The 13,742-nt window shown below is 41.0% G+C and overlaps 1 protein-coding gene across 1 annotated transcript; it reads left to right on the top strand. All coding sequences in view use genetic code 11, as the record gives it.

The window, feature by feature from the left end:
* Window positions 1-4,312: 4,312 nt before the first annotated feature.
* EGR_02082 (Signal peptide peptidase-like 2A) lies at window positions 4,313-11,928 on the top strand (the record flags this gene model as incomplete). Its single annotated transcript, XM_024491331.1, has 13 exons — window positions 4,313-4,419; window positions 4,490-4,581; window positions 4,756-4,792; window positions 4,981-5,173; window positions 5,455-5,612; window positions 5,964-6,094; window positions 6,424-6,514; window positions 7,340-7,424; window positions 7,505-7,579; window positions 9,451-9,727; window positions 10,519-10,599; window positions 11,128-11,391; window positions 11,759-11,928. The coding sequence occupies 13 exons, from the start codon at window positions 4,313-4,315 to the stop codon at window positions 11,926-11,928; spliced, it is 1,761 nt and encodes a 586-aa protein (XP_024354184.1).
* Window positions 11,929-13,742: the final 1,814 nt, after the last annotated feature.

The following is a 13,742-nucleotide window of genomic DNA, read 5'->3' as shown; positions in this document are numbered from 1 at the left end:
GCCTTCTGACCATGCTAATGGTCCTCCAGTCATTTTGTACGTTAATTACAAATCTTTCTCCTAAGTGGAATGACTTTTTACGACTTCAGAGAAGACTCTGGGTACTGCACAACCACCACTCTTGAGCGTTTAAATTTCGCGTTGTACCTTCCATCTTTAATTTCGTCACACCCTTATTTTGTGGGCGATTAACCCTTCGAAGGAGTTGAGTCAGTCATTTTGCGGAGGTTGTTTCCACTTGAAAATTGGAATCTGTTTGCATAAAATTCGTAAAACCCAATAGCATCACAGTTGTTTTGCGAATTTTTTAAAGCTTGGGATGCTTTCACACAAGTCGTTCAAGTTTATTTGGTAATTAAAATGGTCAATTAAACTTATTAATATCATAATCAGAAGGAAGTACAGTAGAGAGCCATACGTGTTTTTTTCTTTTTAAAGATGTAATCATTTCATGTGTAAGTCCGCAATACTTTAATTGTTAGTTAAACTCTCGAATTTAATAACCGGCCGCTTAGGGCTCCGCCACTGTACTCTCACCGAGCGGCCTGTCCTCCGGGTCATAGCAGTAGCCTCAAGGCCTTCTGTAGCTCGACAATACCCATTCGGACTGAGCATTATGTCGTATGTTATCCTCAGCGAAGTCTCAGGGCACTACAAAAGCACTGTTTTACGGAAATGCTTTGTAGTACTTCATAATTTTACCAACTGTTACCTTTATAAGAACTTATACTCTTTATTAAGCCCCAGTTTAATCACCAATCTCAAATGATTCAAGAGGGCACAATTATCTCTCGGTGGTCAGTTAAAATGAAGGGATTTTTGCAACAAGTGCATCGGAAAATGCAGCAATTATCGCCTGCGTTATTGTTCCAGAAAAGAGAGATTAGAACCATGCCAATATCTACGATAGATTTCACTTTTGCAAAGACATTTAACTCATGGGGCATGAAATCGGGATTGTGAAGAACGGACCTGGTCAAGTGTCAATTCCACGGTTCATAGCTTTCCAGATCTCTTATATACCATGATTTAGTATTTCAAAAAATGTTACCTGATAAATTACCAAAATTAAAAATTTTCATCGAAGCATTATGGATGCCTACCATTCCAGTTATCCAGAAGGAGGAAGCAGATTATGTGATACAGGATTTCTATTTGAAAATTCTTATGAATGAAAAATTCGTACAGCACTATATTATATTTATGAATGAAGGACAAAATAGATCACAATTTAAGAGGAAATAATGCACACCACGGTCAAATATACACACATACAATAGACGAATTGCTTCATAAATAGGAGAGAATTCATAGGTGGTTATGAGACACTCTAGGTCTTCACTAAAGCCAGAAGAGTCCAGAATATTGTGAAAGAATATACATTACTAAAGCACAGGAGATCTGGAAGGCCTTTGGGATTGGCCAAAGGGCTTATTGCAGACCGGAAGTACAACCAATGAGCCTCATGTGGTTATAGGTAAGGGTACACAAAATATCAAATCACTGCATAGCCCTCTTCTTTCGAGGGTGGTCTTCAGGGCCCCCTGTCTCGCATTCAATCATTTGCATCGGCCAGTAAAATGCAGTCGTCAGCCATTAAATTTCTTAGTGTGCTAGAAGGCATTTGAACTCAGCACATTTAATATATTTCGGCGATATTCATTGCATCTTGAGTTTTGTCGTGGATGTGAATTGTGTAAGGGAAGGAAGAATGGAGGGTTTCGTACCTTTAAAAACTGGACAATGGTATACAACGAGACATTTCCTCTTAAACTGACTTCTCACAAAAATGCTGGCTTAAAAGCAAAGGCATCAAACAAAGGGCACCCACATCTACTCCTATTTGCCCCATTTATTGGCATTGTGTTTCTTCTTAGCCAATTACCAGCTAGTAGGAATTTGGAGGACGAGATGTGTTTACGTAATTACTGTCGTTACATAGATATCCTATACTCAGCCACCCTTGGCAAATGTTCTCCTTCCACGACGTTGAGGTATGGTACCCGGCCGCAGAAGTTCGCGTGCTACTACCGCCAATGTGAAAATGTGAGGCTTCTCTGAGGTCGTAACAAGTCCAAGTACTGGAGAAAAGCATATAAACCAGGTGTATGGACTAACCAGGTGGTCATTAGCATGGTTTGTGGTCCAAGCCGCAGAGTAAAAACAACTTGTGGGGGTTGGTGAGCCCGCGCAGTCAACCAAGGAGTTAAGAAATACCAAATTACCAAAACTCATTGCTGAGACAGCTATGGGCCTGCAGTCATCATTCATCAAATTCGTGATAAATTGCAAACATCATCGGTTAGCCAAAAACAATACTTTGCTAAACAGTTTGCACCCACAATTAGACCGTTTTTCCAGCTGATTCGGCAAATGGCATGTTTGTCTTTGCACGCATAAAAATCAAAAGCCCTTAGAATAAAATTAGTTTTCACCGAATTTACTACTTGAATTGACAGAAAGTTGCTGTTTGACCCAAAAAATAGAGCCAATGAACTGTGTTTAAGCTACCTATTTTGCAACACACATGGGTCACAAGATGTTGTGTGTGCTTCTGGTCGTACTTGGTGTTTCGGCTGGGGTCATCACAGCTGTAAGTCACCTCGCGTGTATTACTATAAGTCAATACTAAATTTAATAATTTGAAACTTTCCTTGTGCTGCTAAGATGAAGTAACGGAATTTAGTTGGCTAGAACTTCGCAACTCGACTACCTAATTTTTGTTTAATAAATATGCCCCCCGATCTTACCTTATACTTACTGTTCTGCCAGAAAATCAGCAAATTTCAGTGCTTCTTTTTCTTTGCTTGAAAACCCTACTGCAGCAGCAATGATAGGGGAGCTGTTGTACTCTGACAGTGCCCTGTCAGAGGTCAAAATTCAGTCTATTTGAAGCTCTCCTATATCATACCAGAGACAAGCTTTGTGTCGCAAATGTGGTTGGCCAATACGCGGGTGGGTCACGACTTGCTTTCTCCAGTAGGCATGCTTGGATAGTCCATAGTCGAGAGCGTCTCTGCCTACCACGATTGAAGACACATCCCATCCACCTGCGTGGTTGTTTTGTCTCATCCGCACTATAGGACAGTCTACGTGTGCCTGGTGCATACTATGGTATTTTGACGAACACCCCAGTGCTCTCTCTTGGAGGGCTGTGTCGAGGGAAAAACGCCTGATGAGGTTTTGTAGCATTGGGTGCCGGCTTGGATGGGCTAAGCAAGGATGTTTCCTGTTGTGAGGAGTGAACGATGTCTGTGCGGGAAAAGTAGGAGGAATTCTGAGTGAGTTGGTGAGGGGGTACCTATCAGACACTGTCACGGCATCGGGTGCGCAATAATCTCCGCGACATCTCTAGTAGCTGAGGTTTGTTTTGAGTAACCTGCGGTGGAACGAGAGTTATTAGCTGCTGGAAGATTGAATAATGCTTAAGTTCAAAACATTTTGATTTGGCTACTTTTGGTTTCCCGGAGGGAGGTATATTTTTTTTGAAAAAGTGGGGTAAAAAGAGGAGATGATATGATGTTCAGTATCTTATTACGGGCGTCACGGAGAGGATCGGTTTTGCGATGCTGGGGGGGCTGAGAACACACTACTGGAGGGTAAAACCAGTTGCATTGATTGTATTGCATTTCTCTAGATCGCGACTGTGGTAGCAACACCAAGGGTTTTTTCAAGGGCATTCGGCGACATCCAGTTGTATGAGGAAGCGAACACAAATAATCAAATACTGGACGTCAACAACTGTGAAGACAAAGTGGAACTGTCGTAGCGCACGGATGTGTTGTTTGGTGATTTCAATCTGCTACTGGTGTCACAAGCACAGAAGTAGCAGCTGGGACTGTGGCCAGTGGCAGCTGCCCCCACTACTGACTGGTTTGTTGGTCTTTCTAGGCGCCTACCTAAGCGAGGTCAGGAACACGATCTCGCTCGCATAGGTGTGTTTACTTGTAGTCACAGTGCACAGACCCTCTCCTGTAGGTCTTTCATGGCGGTGAACTATGAAAGCGGTTTAGAAGTAGGTGACGGGATTTGATGTACTGCATGGGTGAAGAAGTACTTGGGCACCCCGTCGGTCTATTGCATCAGCTTTTCCAGTGATGGGTGCGAGAGTTGAACGAGATGGCAGCCCCACTGCTAGGAGGTGGGCCATGGTTGTTTGAGGGGATCCTCAGTTTTTATTGACCCTACCCCGGATTACATGTCCCTCAGTAACAGATTGGGTCGGATCGCTGGGTTTGACCGATGAGTTGCCGTAGCTACGTTTCTTCCGTCATTTTCGTCCACTTCGGTACTACTGCCTTAGGAGTGGGATATGACTTCTGTCATCATTAAATCAGAGATATCAATCACCTCATTTGCCGCCTCTGTGGGTATTTGTGCATCCACATGGTGGCTTGAGGTAATTCGGCTGCAGCGGAAGTAAGTCTTGATCTGGAAGAACCATGCTCGAGACTGGGACAGACTGAAGGTCTGTGTTATTTTTCCATAGCCTGGAACGTCTGGACTGTCCAGCAGGTTTGAAGACACGTCCAAAGTGTATATTTAGTCGTGTTGTCTCATCCGCACGTTCGATATCCGGCGGTGGGCCGAAGATTTGCCTTTTTCATCCCAATTTATTTTTAACCATTAGCCGATCTTATGCCACCATAGTCATGTTATTTTTTATTATTATTTTGTCCAGAAGTCCTTTGTTCCCACAACGATACGGCTGAATGATACCAGCACCAACACTTCATTTTACCTTTGCGCATATAGCTACGGGGGATCTGCGTCTCGATCTTGGTTCCCATCAGTATGTTATTTGCCTAGTAAATTGGTTATTGTCTGCATATATTTTGTACTTTTTACTTCATTTTTTGTTAAGTCGATTGTCATCGATGTGCGTGACTTGTTGGAAAAAAATGTGACCACGACAAGCATGAGCATTAGAGTCCAAAATAGAATAACTTATGTGAGAGAGAATTTCCCTATGGCGGTAAGGACTACTGAAGATTTCTCACTACTCATGCTGGAGGATCGAACAGGCGTGTACAAGCTCTCCAATGTGGTAAATATCAGCGTTATCCTGGCCGTTACGGAGAAACTCGCCATTGAGGTGGTCAAACCCAATTTGTATTTGGAGGATCGCGTTTACTTCGTGCCAAGTGACGCCTTCAAGAATCTTCTCAACAAAGTAGGTTCGCGTTTCCTAAGGTGTATCAAACTACGGACAAATTTTTTGTCTATGTTATACCTCTAAAATATTATGATCCTAAACATTCTGTAAAAGCTTACCTTCCGGTCATCTACCTATTGTCATGCGATCTCTTGGAATTTCCTTGTCATCCACTTAATTTAGTCCCACCACAATTGCTACTCACGAAATAACTTATTGTCGCAGATCTTGATTTTTGTATTTTATTAACGATAGCCTGCATTTCCAGCGTGACTTTTTTAAACTTTGCTTTCCGTCAGCTGAACTCCGAATCTTCTTCAGGGCTGGTGTTGGACTTCACTGAGGCCTCCCCGACCGGGGTAGGCTATGGAATTTTAGCCTTCGTTGTCCTTAAAATTCTGAGTCTCACTAGCATCACCATCGCTGGGCTAATTGACCTTAGAAACCATGAAAAGCTGTAAGTTACTCTTCTTGCCGACTTTGTGTATATGTGAACAGTAAAGCAAATTTGGAATTCTGAGGTCATTAAAGATTTTAAAGGCTCTTAATGTGGTTCCAGGAGGTTTGTCTTAAATCACGGTCTTAGCTATCTTTATCCTAATTAAGATTATTTCTACGTTATTTTCGTTTCTCCCTGGCAAAATTCCTTACTGACCAGGCTGAGACACGCGCTCTCTGCCGATGCGCAGGGATGTTGGCGTGAATAATGCGACCGCACTCTGACCAAATAACAATAGCCTTGTTCTATTCCGGCCCACTTTAAATGGGTGGCTCTAGTAAACGAAGACATAATTTATTACACTTTTAGCATCTCGTTGGTGCATAGGATGCGTCCTGATAAGTCAGTTCATCCGTTTCTGAAAATTGCTATTCCGACTCTCCTCATACTTTCCAGCGTTTCGGTCGTTCTTTTGGCCTATTTCTTCTACGACATAATGGGTGAGTTTGATTTCTCTGTGGTCCTTGAGTTATCCATAAAGACTTTATTAGACACATGTCTATAGGCGGATTTGTTTCGCGTTCAGAGGAGGATTGGGAGCCTTAAACAAATTCATAATGAATCGCCGGAGTCTTAAAATACTTACTTGGAAATTAATTGCTATACACCTCCGTCTCTTTTGGAACAGCATTCCTATTTTCTGTATCCATAGACTGGCTGACAGCAGCATAACCACTGTACCCATTCTGCCGTTCTGTTATATTCAATGAGACCTTATCATTGGCCTCTTCCTTAATCTAATACCTTTTCCTAATTTTCTTCAAAATAGTGTACTTTTTCATCTTCGTCTTTATCTTTGCTGGCGCCTCTGCCATGTCCTCCGTTACCACTACTCTCCTCTTCATGAAAGTACCGGCCCTGTAAGTTCCTCCTCTTGATTCTCGACAACTAAAGAATATCCAGTATCTTATTACTTGCCAAATTAGAGAGATTACCTATGGGCTCAACCTCCTTATGTTGCCTTTACCCTGAGCTGAAGGTTTTCGCATTGATGTGAGAAATGGGCTTGGTGGTCACGGGTGTAATATGGGCATTTCCTAATATTTCTTTCAAGGGATTTATTGGGCAACAATAATTAGGCTAATACAAACTAAACTAACGAAGATTTCTGCTGTAAGTGTCGACATTAATATTTTGAAAAGTGCTAATAAAACCAGTATTATTTCTACTATCCTGTACTTGAAATGCCAAAAAGGAACTGGACGAATCTGTGCCATGCATTTGAAGAGACCTCTTCTCCATACTATCTGACCATAGGACCATCATCACCTTGGTTTCTTTTATAGAAAGCGCCTTAAATTTAGAGCACACAAGTTTGATGTATCTTTTGTCCGCTGTGTCCTCTTCTTCATGTTCCTCGCATTCACTATCACATGGTGTGTGTATCGAAAACATCCTTCGTAAGTTTATCCTTATACTCATTTTTTATCCTTTGATTTGCATTTCCTTTGTGCTGGGTCATTTAGTATGATGATATCTTTTATTTCCTTAAGCCTACATTAATTTGTTGGTACCTCTTTCAAATAATTTTCAAAATTATCCTCTTACCAAATCTTTGTCAGTGGCATATATTGTAAGCATTCATATTTTGCATTATTCAATTAAAAGGAGATATTTTGTGTATTCTTCATATCATGCACTTTAATTTATCCCCGTGTAACAATAACATTACTTCCTCTGCCTAGTGTGGGATGGATCATGCAGGACATAATTGGTGTTTTTCTGGTCATCCAAATTCTCTCCGACATTTCCATCCTACTCTCTTTCAAGGTAGGTCTTATTACTTCAATGTCCTTTTAGCTTTCAGCGCCTCAATTTCATTTATTTACTTTTTTAAAAAATTGCTTCAGGCTATCTGTATCGGCTTCGCTGTCTTCGTGCTATACGATGTCTTCTTCGTCTTCATAACTCCCTTTCTTGTTCGCGTATGTTTTTTTGCATTGCAATGGGCTTTTTATAGCATTTGTTTATCGTATAAAAATCCCTCTTCGGGACTCCACCAGTGATCAGTACGGCTTGTCTCCTTTTTCAGAGACATAAATATACCTTTTTTGGTTTCTTTCCATGAGAATAACACTTGACTAGTCTTTGATGCTCTTTTTTTGATTCTATGGCCCTTTTAATAGACTTCGTGCTCGAGTATGCATATGGCATCAATTGTGAGGGTGTACACTTGCTGCTTTCGTCATCATTTAAGGTACTCTATGATCAAAATCGTCGCATCTTGCTTGTTTATTCTTTAACACTGTAAGGTTTTTTTGGTATGTAATGGTTTATTAGAAAAGGCAACTGTTCTAATTTTTAAGTGAACATTGTCGATTACCTACGCATTTATGAAACTTTCACTTCTCCTATTTTTGCTGTTGAAATTATTCAAGGCACTATTAGACGTACTCATTGGTACACAGTTGTTACTCTAATGGATTCCATAACAAACAGGACTGTGAAGAGTTCATGCAAGTTCTGCTTTATTTTATCACCACCACCACCAACAGGTTCAGTTCAATCGTCCTGGATGACCCACCCTTTAGATTAAAAGTTGTCGAAACGGGACTTTTCAGCGTGTTTTGTGTGCCTGTTGACAGTCTATGCCTCGAGGTCTCCACACTTTTGCGTTGCTTTTAAAACAGTTCTCATCCTTTAAAAGCAATATCCCTTTTTTGGTCCAAAAACCCCCTTATTAGAGATTACAAACCCGAAGATAATCATGACCATGTCGAATATGCATAGGATATTCCGTATTTAATGCTTAAGGTGTTAAAGTAAGGCACCTCTTGAGTAGGCATACTTTTATTCATTGAACATTGAACTTCAAGCTCAAACATTTCAGAAGAGGTCGTGTAGGCGTGTGAATGTGACCGATTAGCCTTTTGGTATCAAAGTAGTCTGCAAAAGGGGACTGGAAGGCTGGTTTTTTGGAGCTGGACCCATTCGGCACGGAAGCCGTGTTATGTCTGTTAAAATATTTTAAACCGTAGTCGCGTGCCATGATTGACACCCTACTCGGGGCTTAAATTATTGGCGCACCGGTGCGTAGGTTCAATGGCTTGATTTTTTACTCAAAGCAGTAATCACTTTCCTTTCCACGCGTTATGCGGCACATTTAACGTCACGATTAAAGTCATCCGCTATTACTCTATTTCTCCACAAACTATGGCCTTGTGTTTTGTGTGCGTTGAATAGTAGTCCCACCACCACACTTCAGACACTTCTATGCCGTCTCGAGGTGTTCCGTTGCTTCTGCAAAGGCATTTGCGTCCGGAGCCAGCGACGTAGATTTTAGGTCTACACAAACTACTCTTTTATCTGCCATGATTCAGAGAATAATCCCCAACACTACTTACGTCCTTATTAGGCCCCTTATTTACTCTAACAGTTGACATTTTTGGAACCGACTACTTTGTGATTACTTGAGAAAACTTATCTGTATTCTAAACCACATATAGCTCTGAATAAAAAAGATAATTTTATCTCTCGAAAGCATGAGTTTAGCCAATGGCAATGGTAATCTGAACATGTGAACGGATGAGATTTTCACCTTGCTCTTTTTAATTACCACAAGGTATTATTAATTTAAGAAGCCAAAAGTGCAGAGCTATGCACATCGGTTATGGAGTGTGCCTGTATGCAATTGAAGTTGACTACAATGGAGACAGGTGTGCTATTTGCGTTTACACTGTTTTTAAATAGGACGGTTGAAGTAGATGTATGGGTTTGGTGGACTTGTCTTTTAGTATCAAAAGGACTGATACGCAAGACCTGCTCTAGAAGGATGTGTTTGTAATTATATTTATAGTCTTTGAAAATGACAGAGGTGGGGGCGTTAGGAACAAAACTAGCGGCGCCTTCAGGGATCTTCAATACGCAAGAGGTGTTGTCGCGTGGGCGTCGAAACATCGCGGCGCCTGGTGACAGCATTATGGAAGCCGTAGCTACGGGCTCTGCGGGTTCCTCTGGTGAGCTGATGCCCTTAGTCTTCAAGGTTTCCATCACTGCCATTACCGGTCGGCCAGGTGTGTGTCAGGGCGGTCTCGATCATGTACTCCTCGGCTTCGGCGATGCTGTACTTCCAGGTGGGTCCACTTTTCCTTTATTTCCACTTTAACTATACAATATGAGGTAGATGGAGGGTGCCGAGGTTGATTGGATGGAAAGTGGGACTTGGTCTATATTGATAACCTGTTTTTTTCACTATTTGCTGTGTATTTTTCGTAAGTTTTCATTCTCCTAATTTCTTGTCCTGTTTTCCACATAGATGAGTGGCTTTAGAGAGGTTAATTTAATACGTAGACGAATAGCTGATCGTTTGAATTAATTGTTTTTGCTAGAACTTTCAAGCATTTCATCTTTTTGAACTACATTCTTGGCTGACATTTTAGCGACTGCATGTTGGTATTTGAGCGACCGCTTTTCTTTTCTGCTTACCTTTTTGAGTAGATGAATTGCAAAAATGTGTTTAAATTTGTCTGATAACTAATCTTGCTTACATGTCTAATAATAGCATCAAATCTGTAATGAAATAGAATACCCCAGCAATCGGCGCATCTCTCATATTCCCTATGTAAGAAACCTTTTTTGGAGGATGCTGAACGCCGTGAACCGCGTAATTTTTCACATCAATTTATAGCTTGTTCACCGATTACATGTGTATATTAACCTCCGGACCTTATTAGGAAGTCTCGGTTTTGCCAAAGCCTCTGTTTTGATTCCTTTTTTTTCTCGCCAAAACTACCACGCACGATGCGAAATTTGGTGATGCTTAAACTCAACAGCCCTAAAATGCACATGCTTTTGCTTCAGGTCGAGTGCTTGGCAGCCGTATTCTTGATTTGGGTGTAACGTCTACCATTGTCACTTCTTTCAGGTGCTCTCTGTGTGTTCCTCGCCTTCTATGATGCTTGTTGGAAGCGGCGAGTCCCGTGGAACTTCTTGTCTTCGCTCCTAGGTAGACTATCGTCATCATCCACCCGATTCGTTTAATATTGTTTTCCTAATAATTGGATTGGTTTTTTGCATTGTATTTGTTTACAAATGGTTGGGCTGCTTTAAATAAACTGGGTTACTGGTTGAATTCATGCACTTTAACTGGAAGTATTTCACCCTATTCTACACAGTAGCGTCCGTTTCATATAAGTTCTTTCTATTTGCGTTTCTACACACTGCACTCATGATTTCCATCGCAAATAGCCTCAAATTTTGTGAAAATACCGTTTTCTCCTTTATCAAATAGCAGTGTGATTTTTTGTAGCCTTTCCTCAATACCCTTTTTTTCATTACTGTTCATTAATGCCTATTATTGAAGCCATCGACCAATATTATCTGTGCTGTGTTTTAAAAGTCAGATACTTCATACGTAATGATTCCGTGCCTAATCTTAAAAGCACCTCTCTCCTACTGTCTGCACAGCTCTATCAATTTGGCTAAACGACTGATTGGCTAGGTGGCTGATTGGTGGCCCTTGTCCTTCCTGCAGGCTACATCCTGGGCGGAGTGGTTGTCTCACTGGTTCTCTTTATCACAAAGATGGCGCAGCCTGCACTGCTCTACCTCTGTCCATTCACCTTGGCGGTTACCGTTGTAAGCGCTTACATGCGAGGCGGCGTCGTGGAATTGCACAACCTCTGGACCACCAATCTACCCGCTCCGTTACACGCCCTCAACGCCTCAGGGGAACAGTTAGGCGCCTCAAACAGCGTTGATGGACCCCTGGTCTTACCATCTGTAGTGAAAATTGATGGTAAGGGCGAGGGTGTCTTCCACCTTGATCAGTACCAGAATGCATAGGTGTAATAGTACCCTCCTTTTCAGTCTGGCATTGATCTCGATCTTTCTGATTGTGACCAAGATTTTTTTGAGTGGATTATACAGTCATCCGATGGCGTGAATCTACAGGATGTGCAATTTTCATACATTATTTTAGCTTCAGTAAAAAAATCTGTATATCAACTCATGGGTGTAACAAGCTACGCTCGAGTAAGCGCACAGAATGGGGTCGTGATCAATGGTGTTTTATTCATAGTGAGTGTTATTCGAGGAGCTGCGCAAGAAGGCCCTTTCACACGTTCATTAGACTTGCTCTGGATCACGACCTGTTTGCCGTGTAGGTGGTAGGGATTGTGAAACCTATCTGCTTGTTACGGTTGGTAAAGGTGGAGGTGGCGTTTTCTACTTCTCTACTGAAGTGTCATTCTTCGGTGCCTCGGTTTTAGTCAATCTTGATACCCGTTTTGGTGTGCCAGTTAGGGACAGCGACGTTTGCCGCTATGGTGGCTAAACCAGCGTCTGAAGCAGAGCACCTGGCCAGGAAGCGAATTTCGGCGAAAGTGTTGTAACACCCCAAGTCATTCTGAAGTCGTAGGAAGTCACAATAATGTGGCAGGGAATTCATTACTGTCATTTAGGAGGCTGAAGGCTATTGGCGCGGTGTACAGCGTTTTGACTATCCGAGTAATGTAACGCCTAGCTAAACTCACAGTTAAAGCTGTGGAGCAGAATGCCCTTTAAATACAATGGTGAAAATATTCTGATAGCATGTAAAAATATCAAGCCGAGAAATTTTTAGGAAAAACAGGCGCATGCTTCTAAGCATGCAGTAAGCCATATCGCGCTTAAGAAATAGCGGCTTTAGAACCTATTCAGCTGCAGACTGTTGTGTAATACGATAGTAGTTTATCCCTCCGTATTGATGAGGCGCCACTTTTGTACTTCGAATTAGCCTTCTTGTACCTCGCTGGGTGGGCTGGCCTTTCGAGTCATGCCAATAGCCCAGACACCTCTGCGCTGAATATATATTCTGCCCGAGTATTTTGTCTTCTTTCGTCTTCAGGGAGTCCTGGGGCGCCACAGTTGCGCTTAAGAAGCAATCAAGTACAATTTTGATTTATGTCAGAAATCTGCAGCATCCTTTAACGGCTTTCTTACACAATTCCTATTTGGGGAAATTGCAACTATTAATATTCCTCAGTTTACTTTAGGAAATTTGGTGACTTACTCGTGCAATCAACTACTTCTAGTAATCATAGAATCATCATATATTACCCTAAATATATACCGGTGTTATGTATAAACCCATAAGTGCGAAAAATAAGTTTTTGTAGTTGGACCAAATGTGGTATTTGTTGTAAAATTCCAAATGTAAAACAAAAGCAACGGCATATCTTAAAAATAGGAGTTATTCCACCATTTCTCTGCTAGGAATTCATAGTACAATGCGGTTCTAATCAATTCTTGGTAGCTGCTTTTTAAGGCCATATTTGTTTGGATGTTTAATATTGCGCGGAAGCTTATACACGGTCTGTAACAGATGATAGGCAGAATGTCCCTTTCATCCTAAAATGCCTACCTTGTGTCCTTTTAACAAGATTGACCCATTCAAAGAGTTGATTGAGATACGAAAGGGGAGAAAATTGTTTGTTAATGTGTCAGTGCCTGCTCTTCCAGGTATTATTGCACGACATATTATACTCTTCGTAGATATAGGCACCCTTTTTTTTATTCATGGTGTTGGAGAAAGTGAGCGCATATGGAACTATCAAGTAAACTACTTTTTGTTAAAGGTACTTTCAACCCTTGATTCGCAAAAATACAAGATTTTTTCTCACATTATATTCTTTGATCATGAGCCCATTTGTTGATTTCGCCTGCTGCAACCATGCTTTTAACATTTTTCTGTATATCAATATAGGTTTTGGCTATTACACGTGAACCTTGGCAGGAAGCTTGCGCCTAAATATGTTTGCACTAGCTTGAGCCTTTTTACTTCATGGTGTGTCATTTTTGAATAGTTTCCAGTACTTCTATAGTATTGTATAATTTTTAATGTTTTTTAAATTTAAAATCAATGTACAGATTATAAATGTTATTGTTGACCTGTTTACTAAGTTTTTGTCAGAAAATTCGTTCTTTGATTTACCTTTGGATATTTAGTTAATTGATAGCGTTTTTACTTGCATTTGGGTGTAAATCACAAGTATTTGGTAGACTAGCACTATTTTTGGAGTATTCAAAATGTTAAATGTTAAATTTAGATTTTGTAAATTTCTAACTCCTCGTATTCAGTTTCTTAATCATTTTGTATTCAGTTTCTGG

This window comes from Echinococcus granulosus (genome assembly GCF_000524195.1).
Source record: "Echinococcus granulosus chromosome Unknown EG_S00009, whole genome shotgun sequence".
NCBI classification, from domain to species: Eukaryota; Metazoa; Platyhelminthes; class Cestoda; order Cyclophyllidea; family Taeniidae; genus Echinococcus; species Echinococcus granulosus.
The sequence above is the reverse complement of the archived record's forward strand: the minus strand, read 5'-3'. Positions and strand labels throughout refer to the sequence as shown.